A 17,927-nucleotide genomic window follows, 5' to 3' on the forward strand; every position below is an offset into this window, starting at 1 on the left:
ATGTAAATATTAATATCATCGTCTAAGGGTACCAGCTTTTTGCCGACGAGACTACCTTTTGTTATTGTATCATTATGAGGTTAATGTCTAATTTTAGTATAAAACCTTTCTTTGATAACATTTCACTAGTCAGGATTAAAAATCAGATAGAATAAAATCATGCATGTGTACGTAGATTTTCTAAAAGAATGTAGCGAGAATATAAAAGTCCAGCACATCGACTATGGCGTGAATTAATAGACTCCAACAGACAATTGGTTGCATAAGGCATCTAAAATTGGTGATTTGGTGATTCGTAAGCTGAAGGGATGCAAAAAGCTTTCTCAATAAAAGCTTTCTCACACTGTGTGCTGAGTCTGAGTTGCGCATTAGCAGCAATCATGCATTGTGAATACAAATAATGCAGAAACGAATACATCTTGAAGTCTTTCGACTATAGAAAAACATTACTGCTGAATTGCAAGAAATTTAAATCTGTTAGAAATGAAATGGTTTTTTTTTTGTCAATATTAATTGAAAATCTTAAAGCAAGTTCTGTATTACTAAAGGTCTCAAGAAGAGAAAGATAAGGTTTCATTTTATATTAAGGCTGAGTATGTGTTGTGTTGTTGATGGTTTTAAATGTACATATTCATGTACATACATACATGTATTTATAATATGTAATTGTGCATATGCTACTGACCTAACTTAAAATAACTAATAAACCCGAACAAAACTTTATAATAGTGTATGATATAGATGATTATTAAACATCAATAACTGCCACATTTTTTAGAAATCATGTTATTTGCAGTGTAGCGAGAAACGGCATGTGAAGTTATTAAACTAAGCAATGGCGGCTTTAAATGCAGAGAGAAAGTTTTTGAATGGTTTAAAAAATATGAAGTCCATCATATTGTTAATATTGCATTTTAGTTGTGGTCTTCAGCATATCATCGCTTCATCAGTTTTAAATATAAATGGTAATTATTTTAAACTAATCGGCAAATATAATTACTGATTTCAATATTTGTTTTTTTATCACATCGCCTCATAAGACTTGGCGAGTATGGATCGCCCTTTCTTTGACGATATAAGTTCAAGAAATATTTCGGCTGTTGTTGACGAAACTGCAATTTTAAGATGTCGCGTTAAAAACAAAGGAAATCGAACTGTATGTATTAAGTTCTTTTGCTATTGTATACATATATTTGAACAATTTACCTCTCTTTGGAAGGTTTCGTGGATGCGCAAACGGGATTTACATATTTTGACCACTAACATTTATACATATACTGGCGATCAACGGTTTTCTGTAATACACCCATCAAATAGTGACGATTGGGACTTGAAAATTGAATATGCACAGGCTAGAGACAGTGGTATTTACGAATGCCAAGTTAATACTGAACCAAAAATTAACTTGGCCATTATTCTGGAAATAACTGGTGATTTTTCTATGCTAAAATCTTTTGTATATACAATTGCGAATTAAATATCCACGCACATCCCAATCACAATATAGTTGGCAAAATTAATTAATAAGAATTCTTACTCGACTTTTAATCACGATTAAAAATTGAGGGAAGGTGCTTAGATTTGCCTTGCTTCTTAGTTGACGCAACACATTAGTTATGTATGTAAATTATGTAATGAGAAAGCTATAATTTTTTTTACATATAAATCAAAGAGATATTGGCTTTTAATTTTAATTCGCAGCAGTTATATATTAGTTATTTTTTCGGTATATTAATTTGGTCTATTTAAAGGGTAAGACTGCATTGTTTGCTTATTTCTAGAATGCGTACTGGGTCTCTTAAAGTCGCCCACTCGACTATAGCGTTATTACTGGTTTCGATTTATATTGTAGTTCTATTTCTTATAGTCTCTGACATCTGTATGTATGTAAGTGTTCGCATGGTTCGGGAAGAGCTATAAATTCTCGGTTGGCGTACAATACTAATGTGGAATAATATTTATTTAAAAAATACAAATAAATAAATTATTTAAATAAATATAATTGTATTCACCGCCGTATTTGCGAGCTTTGGTGGATACGACTTACGTAATTTCTATTTCTTAATTAATATCGCATACTCGGTTGCTTATATTGTGTGTACTTCACTGTCTAAACATATTTATAACTTTTTATTATTTGGCTTAAGATCAACTTTTTAAATTAACAAAAATGTATCTATTATATTTTAGCTGAAAAAGAACTGCGAGAAAGAAGTTCGGGAAAAGTTTACTTTGATTCCAAAGGTAATACACTTTACATTACTCATATTTGTATAAATTAATGTACCATTTAACTTTAAATATTGATGCTTAAATATCTAACAGACTAAAACTCCAATAGAGTTAGTTATTGTATACTAAACATAAATCAATATTCTTATGTTATGTATATACTTACAAGCATATAAAACAAATCAAAATTAATACGTATGTGAATAGTTTTTTTTGTTTAACTATAAATTAACAACAATAAAAATTTGCAGCGCGTGCGAAGATTTTAGGCTCTACAGAAATACACGTAAAACGCGATAGTACTATTGCTTTGGCTTGCTCTGTGAACATTCATGCCTCTTCTGTTCTATGGTAAGTAATCAATTTTGACATGTATTCTACTGTTAATTCGCTTGCAACCGCAGGTATCATGGGTCTGCAATAGTAGATTTTGATTCTCTAAGAGGTGGAATTAGTTTGGAAACTGAAAAGACCGATATAGGTACTACCAGTCGTTTGATGCTAACCCGTGCGTCATTACGAGATTCTGGAAATTATACATGTGTTCCCAATGCGGCCATGCCGGCATCAGTACGAGTTCACGTCTTAACGGGTTAGTAAAAGTGTAATATAAATATTAATACCTATTATCAATTCAATAGAAGAATATGTTGAAAATTTAAAATAATTATAATTGAAATTTTACTTGTCTTCTAAGCAGTAATAAATATATTATTTATTGGCGTACAATTTTTTATTTACAGGTGAACAGCCCGCAGCAATGCAAACCAGTATTGCGAGTGCTACAGATGTTTCTATAGTAATCATAATAGCGTGTTTGATCATATCAGATATATTGTTCATTCGAGTTTTGAACCTAACACAACGTTTAACTGTTCATCGAAGTTTAAGTTGACTAACTTTAAACAGAATTAGCTCTAGCAAAGAAAGACATGTTATTTAAAGGTAGTTGTGACATAATTTCCACAACTCTTTAATAAATAAACGATGAGTAATTTTTATATTGTATAAATCATGTACGGTATTCAATTTAGCAAATTATTTATAAATAACTTTAAAATTTAAGCAATTCGAAAACAATAGACTACTTGTTTGTTTGGTCCTACACATATACATAAGCATATACAAACATATATTCAAAAAATAAGATTGTAACGAAAACATTTGGAAAAAATCAAATTACCTTTATATACTAACATGCATACATACATACATAGATTCTACATTAAGCATAATTCCTATAGTCTTATGTAATAAAAACGTACAGTAAGAATAAATACATATATACGTATACATATAGCATATATATATGCTAAATAAGTTTTGTATTCGTTTATCAGCTGGAAGGAACGAATATTCTCCATATAATATAGGCGATGTATGGTATGTTGGTTCTCTAACTAGCTTTTCGTTAAAATGTTAAATACCGTATAACATTTTATTTATTGAAAAACTTTTTATATGATGTAGTGCTATGCGATTTTGTACTTGTACATATTATTATTTATGTTTTAATATTTAAAAAAGAATGTGGACTGGAAACATAGCCATCTTGGGCTTATAATTAACAAAAATACAGTATAATTAACAGTCATAATTTATAGTTAGATGGCATGATATGCGATTTATCTTTAATTCTTATGCCTCGAGCTTGATATAAAATGCTGACGTTTATAAAGCTTGGTGCTTTTCGATGGAGAAACGCGTGATACATCATTATCTGCGTTACATTTATTAGATGTTTTACCAAGTTCCGCAGTCTTGGCCCTTAATGCGGCTCCTCCAAGATTCGATGTACTCTCTGGAAGTTTGGGTTCAGTTATAATGGTAGTAAACACAGTTTTGTCTGCAATATTTCGTAAATTAAAATAAAATTTTCAACATTTAATAATCTTACAGTACTTATTGTTATATATATATTTTTTAAAATAATTATATAATTTATCTATATTTAGTTACTTGTTTGACATTCCCTTAACTCACAATTTTAAAGTTGAATGAAAAATTTAAAGAGAAAATACTTGAAATCTGGATAAATATCGAGCTCCGATAATGCGTTTATGTTTTAAATAAAAGGTCGAAAAACCCTGTCATAAACATAAACATAAAAATAACAAATATAAAAGCAATTTTTTTTTAATCCAATTACTGCAGTGATAACCGTATTTTAAAAATATACCGAATTAATATACCGAAAAATACCTAAATATACCGCAGGTCATATTTGGTATTTCGATAAATACTACATTCAAAATAAATATACCGTAGAGTACCATTTTGAATTAAAGCAAAATACTGCGATATTATTCTCAAAAAATACCAAAAATACTATAAAATACTAAGAATGTATTGAATGATATATTTGGTATATGGATATAGTACATTAAAAATATACCATAGACGGCACAATATACCAGATTGTCAGCCAAAGCAACTAAGACCCCTAGTAAGTAGGCCTTTTTGCCCGAGACCATCTAGCCATGTCGTATGAGCACCTAGACCTCAGAGACTATAAGAGATAGAGCAATAACAGCATTTGTTATGTTTGCACGCACATCAAGTTTGTTTAAAATTTTTGCCACGCCCATTTCCGCCCCCGCAAATCAAAAAAAAATCGAATAAAGCTAGAGTTGCAAATTTTGGTATATATAATAATAACTATAGAAGTTATGATTCCTGAAAATTTGGTTGCGATCAGATAAAAATTGTCGAAGTTATTAAATAAATACTTTTGTATGGGCTGAAAAAAATTATAGCTCTATCTCTTATAGTCTCTGAGATCTAGGTGTTCATACGGACAGACGGACAGACACACAGACGGACATGGCTAGATCGTCTCGGCTGTTAACGCTGATCAAGAATATATATACTTTATAGGGTCGGAGATGCCTCCTTCTACCTGTTACATACATTTCCTGTCGGCACAAATTTATAATAACCTTCTACCCTATGGGTAGCGGGTATAAATAGTTTTGTATGCGCAAAAACGCCTACTTGCAAGGCGTCTTAGTTGTTTTCGGTGACAATCTGGTATGTTTTGCACTCTTTAGTATATACTGAGTGTAGTACCATATCAACATACCAAATTTACAATTTAGTATATTTTTGGTACTTTGCGGTATATTATTTTTGTATAATTTAAAAAACGGCAATATTTTGCATTTACCCAAAATGGGTAGCGAGTATCTCACAGTCGAGCACACTCGACTGTAGCTTTCTTATTTGTTTTTTTTTATATTTTGAGAATATTACCGCAATATTTTGCTTTTATTCAAAATGGGTAGCGGTTATCTCACAGTCGAGTACACTCGACTGTTACTTTCTTACTTCTTTTCAATTGGAAGTAAACGTGGCCTAAAATTAATATATAGATGAACTTTGTGCGTGAAAAAATAACAAGAGCTGTCGAAAAAATATGTATTTTACATCTTATATGTAGTATCTAAGACCTATGTAGGTGTTCATACGGACAAACCGACGGACATTGTTATATCGTCTATCTAGAATGATGCCTTGATTTACATATGTGTTACATACATATTAACATATATATTACAAAAAGTGAAATCCACAGGAAATATAGTGAAGTTTGAAAAATAATATATATGTATATATATATAATATCTACCTTTAATTGATTCATCTGGCCTTGATATCTGAAGACTAGCTGAGAATACGTTCAATTCATCAAGCAAAATCGGTGTGGATTGACGTCTTTCATCACATTTTAAATGAGTAGATGATTCGTAATGAGTCTGCTTAAGATATTCTGGATTTACAATATTGCATTTAGGTTCTGTACTTTCATCTTGACTACGAAATAAAATTATTTGTTATTATAAATTATGTAATCTAATATTTGAAATATAATTTTACTTCTGTATTTGTCGGGCTTTGTTTGACATAAGTGCGTGTAGGTTATCTGGACATGTATCTAACATATTAGTGTATAGAACGTCAAGTAGCTCCCGTGGCACTTTGAATATTTCCTCATAGTGATCAATCATTATTCTGTAAAAGCAATATGCTTATCAAATTCTTGATTTATTTTAGTTCGATAGTTTTTCACACGCGTTTTGTAAATCTAAGGAAATGACGTTACCTTATAACATTTATCGCATTCGACATATTTTCATGTTCATTAAATTGAGGTGCCTTTGACAAGGAATTGCGCAAAATATTTGGCGCAAAGATTGTCGATAAGTTGTAGCTGTCCATTTTGTTGCCAGTAATTTCAATTGTTCCATCAGCGGAAAATATATCATCACAATGGGCAGCTACATTACCAAGAAATCGTAATATTACATGCAATGTGTCTCGATGTGCAATAGGTAACAATTTGATTAGATGAGATATCCCCTCAAGCTGTAATCGTCGGTTCCGAATACCTAGAAAAATGATGATGTTTGATTTTTTACATTTTATTTTACATTTTTATAGTAGTGTTATGATCTTACGTTGAGTTTCTAAAAAAGTAGTATACAGTTTGTTGCACAGCAAAGGCTCAGGTAAGTCTCGTAAATATTCCTTCAGTAATGTTGCGACATCATGAGGGCATGTATTGTCAGGAATGCACATGTTCCATTTTTTGTCAAAGTCCTCCCGAAGCTATTATAAAAATTTCATTGATAAACACGTGCGTATTCTTCACTTACATATGTATGTATATATATTTACGTATGTAATTGCATTTTTTTTTTATTTGAAATTTCCATATCACACATTGGCTATTTCAAATAAATAACAATACTTGTACAATATATATATATATATAAATTATTTAATTGATTCCCTTAAAAGTGTACGCACTTGTTTCACTCGTTTTTTTGATGTACTAACACGAAATAGACCAACGTTTTGAAGTCCATGATCTTCCAAATATTTTATACAGTTTAGGACAAATACAGGTACGTTTAGTTTCTTCTCATTAGATTCATCGAATGATATACCATTAAGGTCAAAATCACTTTTTCTCACGTCAAATTGACTTCGAGATATTTGTATTGATTTTGATATCGTTGGAGTCTTATGAATATATGGCAAATTATCTGATGAAGATCCTTGCTCTGAAGAGCTTACATAGTCCAACAAATTTGTTGGTAAATTCTCACATGAGCGTACCTATAGTGTAGTATAGTGTAGTTTATTTATAAAGAACGTTTTTTAAATAAAATGTCAAATACGTACATTACTATTAAATTTCCCAACCCTACTATTGGGTGTATTACTACGAAAAACTGATGTCAATGACTTCGATCCAGGCACTACGTCTCCTTGTTTTCTATTTCTTGATAGACTATTTTCCAAGGATGTTCCAAATAAAAAATCGCGTCTATCTGTATGTAAGAATATTTATATTATGCTTATTGTGCTGCATTTTTATAAATTTTTGGTATAGAGAATAATAAGTATAGTATTTTTAATTACTGACAATTTGGTTATTCACAACTTTTTGGTCATCGTTTTTTATCGGAACATTTTATTTCTTTCTGCTGAAACAGCTAACTTGTATTTTGGTTAGAAGTAAGCAACGCTAAAAAAGTTCCTTTAGTTTTTCAATTGCCTGCGTGGATAGAACTCACAAACACCCTGCAAAAATGTTTTATGGTTACATTAACTAACATTTGAAAAAACAATTCAACGGAATCAACAGTTTCACGCAATCAACTGTTTGCCAGATTTTTAACCGATTTCATTCCGGTGATTTTAATTACTTGTTTATGGTTTTTTTAGATTTAAGTAATTAAATGACACATATTTATTAAGAAAAAAACATATTTAATCCAACTTCAAAATTATGAAATTATTAATTATAAATATTTTTTAACTGATATTGACGGATTTATCGGTCGCTCACCAAAACAAAAATTGTTGTTGACGACGGCAAAATTTTATTTCCTAATTTGAGGTGGGGTCAGAAACCCTATAAAGTATATATATTCTTGTTCAGCGTCAACAACCGAGACGATCTATCCATGTCCGTCTGTCCGACTGAACACCTAGATCTCAGAGACTATAAGAGATAGCTATAAGTTTTTTCCCGACAGCATTTGTTATGCTTGCACGCAGATAAACTTTGTTGAAAATTTTTGCCACGCTCACTTCTGTCCCCGCAAACCGAAAAAAATCTAATAACAAGCGTAATTTTAAAGCTAGAGTCGTTTATTACAATAATAACTAATTGTGATTCCTGAAAATTTGATTTCGAACAGATACAAATTTTCGAAGTTATTAACGAATTATTTTTTTTTTTGTATGGGCAAAAACGCCTACTTACTAGGGGTCTTATATTCTTTGGCTGACAATTTGGTATATTTTGCACTCTATGGTATATCTTGAATGTAGTACCACATTAATATACCAAATTTACAATTTGACATGTCTTTATTATTTTTTAATATTTTGTGGTATATTGTTTTGGTATATTTTGAGAATATTACCGCAATATTTTGATTTTACTCAGAATGGGTATTGGGTGTCTCACAGTCGAGCCCACTCGACTGTAGCTTTCTTGTTTTTATTATTTTTACGCTAAGGAAAGTTATTAACATTCACGTTGTTTTTTTTTTTTTGTTTTAGATATTTCTGAGCGGCACTGTTCGTGCAGACGGACCCATCCGCGAGTTAACAAACATCTAATGAGTGAGCTGCACCAACGGGCTAAGTAGACCGATAAATTCGATATTCGTAAGGAAGAAGTTACAAGCTCGTGTACTGTTTATTTTTAGTCCTGTTCTGTGGTGGTGGTGGAATTGATCTTAGCCAACAGAGGGGGAGGTACCCACTTACGTATGTAGATCCCACCTCTAGGAATGTCCTACATCTAACGATGGCAACTGAAGATAGCTATAAAGGAGAATAGAGAGTCCGCGAAAAAAAGCTTAGTTGCGCATGTGGCCCCTCCCGATCTCTAATGCGGTGAGTATACATCTGTACATCTCAGCTGCACGCCGGTCACGAAAAAAAAAGGACTGTGTGAGCTTTCTAAGTGATTGTTGGCATCAAACCTATGCGGATTGCTTCCTTAGGCAATCTGGAACTAATATATTATGGTAACAAAGCCATAGGCAGAGATTCTTGTATAGTCACTGACTATATTATAATATTATAACACTATTTTCCTCGAAACGGGTTGTTGATGAAAATAGGTTGGCGTCTCTAATGCCTTTAACAACTACATCGATGGCTCGAAAATGGCTGGAGGCGTGGTTACTGCTGTCTACTGTCCCAACCGGATTATCAAACACTCTTACAATGTGCCCAGCATCTTTCATGAAGAAGTCTTCACTATAGGCAAAGCAAGTTGCCTGGAGTATACATTACCCTGAACAGTCAAAATTCTCTACTTCTCACATTTAACAATAACGCTGTTCAGAAAATAAGCGAAATAATTTATATTAGAGGGCGGAGAACTGTTAACTAAAGTTAACAATCTGCTACCGCCATCATTCTCCCCATATGAACTGTTGGCTAAGCATCAAAGAGCTCCCGTAGTCCATCACTCAAAGTGCAAGCATCAGTGGCGCTGCAGATATTGCAAAACGGGAGCGGACGCTCGTGGCCGGCAACCGTGAGAATACCGACTCATTGCTTTTCGAGTGGAGCACTTTCTGCTGGGGAATTTAATACTAAACTCACGTCAATACTAAAATTAAATGAAATTTTATAACGATATAGAATTTTTCTTTCTTTGGAATGTAACAAAGGTTCGAAACTAGGGAGAAACTTACCTAGCGCCCAAGCAGGCTTAGTGCCATAAAAAATTTGTGGAATAAGAAAGGAACAAAGAAAAAGAAGCAAAAAAAAAAAATAATAATACGAAAACCCCTGCGGAAATTTATTTTCAAGCATTAAGAATGTCTTCCAATCTTATAAGAAACGAATATACAAATTTAATAATCAAAAAGTGCGATCAAAAAGATGTTTGGCAATTCGCTAAAAATGCTGAAAGGTTTGAAATGCACCCAAATAAGCCTACCATACTATGTAATAACCATACCTTAGATGGCCAAATGCGAAAACAGATTAATAATTCTTACAAAAACTAGAACATAAAAAAATACCAATACACTGTGAAAAAGAGCATTAATAAACATATTTTTTCTCTTCATAGCGTTTTAACGTTTAACGACTTTAAAAGGTCAGATCAAGTGGCCTACTCCGCCAAAAGGGACCTACGGACCTTAGAGCATCAACTAAGCAGAATGACTAGGGAAAATCGTACTACTAGTATAGACTAATTCTACTTAGAAATAACCATTTTTCTTTTATACTGAATTGTTTTAGGAATTGAAATTGCTTCCCCGAAGTCGTTAATACTCTTATTGAAATATACAAGGACAGAGCTCTAGATGATTTCATACAAAGCCTAAACGGTGACTATTGAAATTACACCTAGTACACAGCCCAAAAAAATTAACAAAAGCATGAGCTCTTAGTCTAGAACTGCAAAATGTATAAATCTAAATGCGTATAGAAACAAATTGATATTTGGCGAGAAAAAGTTGAAATATAAGTCTCTCTTCATATATCATATCAGCATAAGCTAGTAATTTAAAGGAGTATTTAAATAGAGTACAAAAGGCGGAAAAATACCAGGCACTCCAGAACTGTTGCTTCGCGCATTTTAAATCATAAAAAATCCGCATAACGTAAGGACTGGTAACGAATCAAATCAAATCGACAAATGCGATGTAATTAGGAGAAAATACATCAGAGCTTTCATGGCACTGTCCAAAACCATGGGGACCCATATCTTCAAATAATTCCCCTTCGACAGTGATCTGGCGCATAAACGGCATCTAGCCCACGTTGTTGACTTGAGTAAAATACGAGTACAATGGCCTCATTTCTTCTTTTTTCTTATTTATGGTTAGCAGCAAAGGTTCACTTTTAAACTTTAGTTCCGCATTGAATAATGCGGAAGTTCGCAGCTCCCGAATTAAAAAATATATATTTTCTAGTCAGCACAGCTTAAATTTAAATTACCACTGTACCGCATCGATAAATAATGTTACTTTCAAATACAAAAATAATACCATTCTTACTTTGTTCATCCTTTTTGCCAATGTCAAAAAAACTTGTTGTTAGAGCTCTTTTCTTCGATATAACTCGCGTTCTGTTGGACTTTAATTCTATATCTAAAAGGGTATAAAATAAAAAATATCTTAATAGTTTTTTAATTATTGTTCTGATTTTTTTAAAATACCTTAGAAATACACACCTCTGTCAATTGTAAATAGATGAGCTTGATAAATTAATATGAGTACTAACACAAAGTTAGAAACGTGTACAATGACAATATGGATACGAGTATGAATGTATAATCTTGACCAGCGTCAACAACTGTCTGGCCGTACGAACACCTAAACTTCAGGGACTAAATGAGATAGAGTTACAATATTTCAACAGAACTTGTAAATTTGCAGAACAAGTTTGATTCAGATTTTTGCCACACCTTTTCCGCCCCTGCGGTATATTTTAATATGTTCTCGGTAAATGAATTTTCTATATGATTAAAATAATACCGCCCTGTTTTATTTTAGTAAAAATAGGCAGCGAGTAAATTCAATCCATTATAAGCAAGCAGCGGTGTATGGGGTATATTTGTTTTCTGTAGCTGGAAAATATATATTTCTGTAGCTTGAAAATATATAGCAATTCAAAATGTTTGCGGCTCTAGCTTCAAGATTATGGTGGGTATTTGATTTGCGGGGGCCGAAGTGGAAGTATAACAAGTGCTGTCAAAAAATTATATCTCTATGCAGACAGGCGGACAGACGGATTGACAAACAGACGGACATGGCAATATCGTCTTAGTTAACTCTGATGACTGCTTCTGGCTGTTACATAAATTTCCTGCAGGCACAAAGTTCTAATACCTTGCTACCCTATGGGGTATGCAATTTCAGATTCAGAGGGATAATAATCGGATAATAATCTTTGAAATTCACAATGTAATCCATTGTTAATAAGGGAGAAGCGTTTGATACAAAGATTATCGAGTAAAGTATTCGATAATAAGGAAGGAGGCATCTCCGATCCTATAAAGTATGTATATTCTTGATCATCGTCAACAGCCGAGACGATCTAGCCATGTCCGTCTGTCCGTATGAAACACTGGATCTCAGAGACTATAAGAGATAGAGCTATAATTTTTTTCGACAGCATTTGTTATTCTTGCACGCAGATCAAGTTTGTTTCAAATTTTTGCCACGCCCACTTCTGCCCCTGCAAATCAAACAAGTAAGAAAGCTACAGTCGAGTGTACTCGACTGTGAGATACCCGCTACCCATTTTGAATAAAAGAAACATATTTTGCGGTATTTTCTCAAAATATACCGAATATATTGCAAAAATACTAAAAATATACCAAATGGTATATTTGGTATATCGACATAGTACCACATTCAAAATATACCATAGACGGCACAATATACCAGATTGTCAGCCAAAGCAACTAAGACCCCTAGTAAGTAGGCGTTTTTGCCCATACAAAAGTATTTCTTTAATAACTTCGACAATTTTTATCTGATCGCAACCAAGCGTAATTTAAAAGCTAGAGTTACAAATTTTGATATATACAATAATAACTATAGTAGTAATGATTCCTGAAAATTTGGTTGCGATCAGATGAAAATTGTCGAAGTTATTAAAGAAATACTTTTGTATGGGCAAAAACGCCAACTTACTAGGGCTCTTAGTTGCTTTGGTCAACAATCTGGTACATTGTGCCGTCTATGGTATATTTTGAATCGATATACCAAAAATACAATTTGGTATATTTTTAGTATATTTGGTATATTTTGAGAATAATACCGCAAAATATATTGGCTTTAATCAAATTGGGTAACGGGTATCTCACAGTCGAGTACACTCGGCTGTAGCTTTCTTACTTGTTTTACATTAGTATTATGATGAGGTCCAAAGGAATCTGTCATTAAAGACACTTTCAGTTCTTGCACGAGAAAGTCGAATCTTTCATTAGATGGAAAGTAGCTGGGATATAAATGTCTTATCAATGCGGGCACCTTAGGAGCGGATGCATCAATATATTTGTGACTGCTCTGCCGTAAAGAGACACCTTTACGTTTTTACGCAGAACAACTGCGTTGAGACGTCTGATTTTTATACCCGCTACCCATAGGGTAGAAGGGTATTATAACTTTGTGCCGGCAGGAAATGTATGTAACAGGTAGAAGGAGGCATCTCCGACCCTATAAAGTATATATATTCTTGATCAGCGTCAACAGCCGAGACGATATAGCCATGTCCGTCTGTCCGTCTGTCCGTCTGTGTGTCTGTCCGTCTGTCCGTATGAAACACTGGATCTCAGAGACTATAAGAGATAGAGCTATAATTTTTTTTCGACAGCATTTGTTATGTTTGCACGCAGATCAAGTTTGTTTCAAATTTTTGCCACGCCCACTTCCGCCCCCGCAAATCAAAAAAATAACAAGCGTAATTTTAAAGCTAGAGTTCCGAATTTTGGTATATACAATAATAACTATAGTATTTATGATTTCTGAAAATTTGGTTGCGATCAGATAAAAATTGTCGAAGTTATTAAAGAAATACTTTTGTATGGGCAGTAACGCCTACTTACTAGGGGTCTTAGTTGCTTTGGCTGACAATCTGGTATATTGTGCTGTCTATGGTATATTTTGAATACGGTACTATGTCGATATACCAAATATACCATTTGGTATATTTTTAGTATTTTGCAGTATATTTGGTATATTTTGAGAAAATACCGCAAAATATATTTCTTTTATTCAAAATGGGTAGCGGGTATCTCACAGTCGAGTACACTCGACTGTAGCTTTCTTACTTGTTAAGGTTGTTTTTTCTGCCGCTTCAAAATTAAATACTTAAATTAACTCTAAACCTCACATCTGTAGATCGAAATTACTTAATACAGTGGAGAAGAATCGATCATTCAATGTGCTACTATACATAGTTTTTAAAGTGCATGTCACTATTATGTGCTTTATATGTATAAATTCAACTGGAGTTATTAATTTTATATTACATGTACATACTACGTACTTACCAATATTCTTTCCAATATTCAGTTCTTTAATTTTTTCAATTGCAATATTTTTAAGTATTGATGCTTCAGTCTGCGAAAGGTTTTCCAATGCCGTATCATTTATTTTTATGACTTGGCCTTGGTCTGATATCCATGTGTAATTAAGCTAAGCAACCAAAAAAAAAAACAAGAAAATAAAAAATACAAATTTTAGAAATTATTTTGTTTTTTTTTTATAAGAATGACTATTAAAGTCCGTAAGCGGTTTCTTACAGATGGCGCCCATTTCTGAGATTGTGGCTCACAATGTTTACTTTCATTGTGTCTATTTTGACCTTTTGATCGACTTCCCCAGATCTTTCTTGAAACATATTGACCAACATTAGACAACGATTTAGATTTTTGCATATTTGTATCATTTTTTTGATCTGGAAGAGAAATTAAACAAAAATACAGAAAACACAATTTTCTATTAGAACATGCACCAATTGGAAAAAACATACATATATAAAATTAACTCTGAAGTTATATAAGAAAATAGGGAATTTTTGGGATCTTTTAAAAATATTACTTTGAATTAAAATTTACTTCTATAAACCATTCGAGGCTCCAGTAAATATTAACGTGCAATCTCTTGAAGCTCTTCGAAGCTGCATCCCATATACATATGTATATGAATGGTATACGTCCTTATATGTTAAGTATATATGGCAAGCACATCATATAAACTTGCCGTTATTCACTTAATTCATAATGTATCTCGTTTGTATGTTACTTACTTATATATGCTTCATTTAAGTTATCATTTATTGAGGAATTGTTTGTATGCCAAAAATTTGAAATAAAATGCGAACTAGATGTGAGTAAAGCGCCCGCAGCTCTTCCCGCTTTATCCTTATAATGATGAATTTGAATCGGGTTTGTTGGCGATGTCGGAGCCGATATTGCTTGAGACTGTTTTATGTTTTCTTTAGTATTCCTGACGGACGTAATCTCTTTTTCCTGACAGATGCGATCATATTCTAATTTCTTTTGTATTCGTAGATTTAAATCTTTGGCCCACGCCAAATGAGCATTTTCCAAGCGCTTGGAATTTTCATTACCATGTATAAAATCCAAAGCTATAATTGCCCAAGCATCTAAAGTTTGTATAGCTTTGTTGTTCTCTTCATCCATTCCTGGTGGATTAATTTCTCCTTTTGCTCTAATATTTTGTAAGTTCCTGTCGTAATTAACAGACCTAAAGCGATTCCCTTCTGCATCATGGACACTCTTTTTTCGAGCCATTCGCAAATAACGTTTAATAGTGTCGCTTACGGATTGTGAGACATCATCGTTGTCGATTGAGCTGTTCCTCCGATGTTTTTCATCTCTTGGCTCATCGTCTGACCCATTATTTTCAAACATTATTTCATATTCTTCAGCGATTCGTTTTAATTCACTTAATTGAATAAAATCCGTTTGCGTTCCAGACGAATTCATATTCACTCCACTCCGTCTTGTGTGTGGTTGATATTTTTGTTGAACACTGTGACTTAGCTCAAGCGTTTTTGGAGGCTTTAATTGGCGTTTTGTAGGTACCGTTTCTTTATTAATAAGCAAAATATCTTGTGCGTTACGTCTAGATATATTTTTATAACTAGTATTTGAATAATTAAGCAAGCTTGAGAAGGAGGATGCGCGCCGTAGACATGGTTTCATTGGTTCGGAGGAATGTAATATGCGGTGCAGCTGATGCTTTTTTAATATATTATAGATTTTCTTAAGAAGTACAGTATCTTGAAGAATCGCCGGTGTTATGGTGTTATCATTCAATTGTATATTCCGCAATGGCGCGCTTTGACACAATTCTTTTAATCGTTCAAATAGCTCATACTGTTCTGTACTGTGCTCACCGGATTCGAAAGCCTTACCGACACTGACTGAGGAAAACCGATTAGTCGACACGTTGTTCAAAGGACGCTGTGAGCTAGGCGAAGTAGTTTGGTCAGGTCGGACGGTTTTGCTGCCTAGCAAAAAAGTCGTCTTAAATGAATCATTAATTTTAAGATAATATTGTAAAATTTCAATAGTCTTATCAATATTTTCATTAACCTTTTCTTCTTTGTGAAGAAGATGTGAAGCATGATTAAATCGATGACGTGAAAGTATTCGAAGACGTTGTTTTGTTGCACCTGGAAAGGATCCTTTTCTACGCCATAATATAAATCGGGACTCTGAGGCACATACACTCTGAAACTGTGCCTCTATTTCAGATATATTCTCTAATGCTCCATTATGCGCTCCATCAGGAAATAACTTCCGTCCAGCATCAGTCATATATCTCCATGTTTTGCGCGTTAAAAGCCACCTCTCACGTTTTTTATCTTTATCTTTTGAATGTTGACGACGACGACTTGAAAGCGATTTTGAAAATGCAATAGGTTTTGCCAATGATTTAGCTGGTTTGTCTGAAGAGGTTTGGTTTGATTTTTGATTAATATTTATAAGATCTGAATTATTTGGTAACATACTAGTGCTCCCATCAATGCCATCAATTAGACTAAGCTCATCAAGCAAACAATCTAAAGGGCCTGATCTTTTTTTCACTATTGCTACAGGACTACGTAAAATATTGTTCATTTTTTCAGCTGAATTAGTAACAGTTCTTGTTTTTGTATCCATTTTAATTCATACTTCTTTATTTTTATTATAGTTTATTTATTTTTTTAAATAATAGTTTGAAAGTCTGGAAATACACAAAATGAATAAAATGAAAAAACTTGAAATTAAAATTTGTATTATCCATTTACTGAAAAGAATAAATAAATCGAGGTGAATCACTATTTGGCGACTTTATTTTTTTTATTCTTGAATTAATTTGTGCAATTTTTTAATAATTTAATGCATACAATTTTTGTTTTGTAGCATAGAATATTAAAAATCGTAAGACACATTTATATATTTTAAGTCTGTAATATTTCAGAAATTATACTTACAGGAGGTTACAAGTTTTCAACGACTTTGGTTTTTCTATGCTTGAAAATTAATTATTACCATTATTAACTTCACTCAAATTTAATACACTTGTTTATATAAAAGGTATTCATGGTCACTGCCGTTTAATTACCCATATATCTAATAAAGATTTAGAGTAAGTTGAGTATGCTTCAGAGTTTTTCCATATTTATCTGCATAATAAAGTGTAGCAAATTTATTTGCTTACGTTGGCACCACTTATTTAAATAGAACAACTTATGGTAGAGAACATATTTTTTTTGTATTGTTTTTTTTTCATAACATGGTGTATATTTATATATTGGAGAAAAAAAATAATAAATGAAGGTTGACTATAATTGGAGCAACTTGAATTTAATTCACCACTATTTAGACTGTTCAATAAGCTACAGTCTCGACAACAACGTGAAATATTTTGGGAACACGCATAAAAAATCAACTTATTCTTCAAAAAGTATGGCTGTATACATACATACGTATTATAAATATATCCATAATATCAATATGTGTATTTCTTAGACCGGCACACATGTATAAATATACCCTGAACAGAATTATGTGTATCTATATTAAGTGAAAATATTTAAGTATGTATAGTATACATACAGATATACATATGATTGTATGTAAACATGCATCTAAGCATATACAAAAATACAATTTTTAC

At 32.6% G+C, this 17,927-nt stretch overlaps 2 protein-coding genes across 9 annotated transcripts; one reads left to right on the top strand and one right to left on the bottom strand.

The window, feature by feature from the left end:
- Window positions 1-379: 379 nt before the first annotated feature.
- Window positions 380-3,127, top strand: LOC132794967 (zwei Ig domain protein zig-8). Of its 5 annotated transcripts, none has more exons than XM_060805318.1 (8): window positions 381-593; window positions 779-965; window positions 1,041-1,156; window positions 1,220-1,430; window positions 2,191-2,244; window positions 2,484-2,583; window positions 2,637-2,824; window positions 2,976-3,127. In XM_060805318.1, exons 2-8 carry the CDS (start codon window positions 836-838, stop codon window positions 3,125-3,127), a joined length of 951 nt encoding a protein of 316 aa, XP_060661301.1. In that variant the 5' UTR covers window positions 381-593; window positions 779-835. The 5 variants fall into 5 exon arrangements, with proteins under 5 accessions (XP_060661304.1, XP_060661305.1, XP_060661301.1 ...); XM_060805317.1 differs by having other exon boundaries at window positions 797-965; XM_060805320.1 differs by having other exon boundaries at window positions 802-965.
- A 736-nt stretch (window positions 3,128-3,863) lies between these two features.
- Window positions 3,864-17,927, bottom strand: LOC132794961 (rho GTPase-activating protein 6). 4 transcript variants are annotated; one of them, XM_060805304.1, is made up of 12 exons: window positions 17,242-17,704; window positions 15,043-16,991; window positions 14,537-14,691; window positions 14,285-14,429; window positions 11,280-11,372; window positions 7,420-7,568; window positions 7,042-7,353; window positions 6,690-6,840; window positions 6,335-6,620; window positions 6,109-6,243; window positions 5,861-6,045; window positions 3,864-4,078 (listed from the first exon to the last, which is right to left on the bottom strand). In XM_060805304.1, exons 2-12 carry the CDS (start codon window positions 16,925-16,927, stop codon window positions 3,864-3,866), a joined length of 3,711 nt encoding a protein of 1,236 aa, XP_060661287.1. In that variant the 5' UTR covers window positions 16,928-16,991; window positions 17,242-17,704. The 4 variants fall into 4 exon arrangements, with proteins under 4 accessions (XP_060661287.1, XP_060661288.1, XP_060661290.1 ...); XM_060805305.1 differs by lacking the exon at window positions 11,280-11,372 and having other exon boundaries at window positions 17,242-17,708; XM_060805307.1 differs by lacking the exon at window positions 15,043-16,991 and having other exon boundaries at window positions 17,373-17,689.

This window comes from Drosophila nasuta, chromosome 4 (assembly GCF_023558535.2).
Source record: "Drosophila nasuta strain 15112-1781.00 chromosome 4, ASM2355853v1, whole genome shotgun sequence".
Taxonomy (NCBI): domain Eukaryota; kingdom Metazoa; phylum Arthropoda; class Insecta; order Diptera; family Drosophilidae; genus Drosophila; species Drosophila nasuta.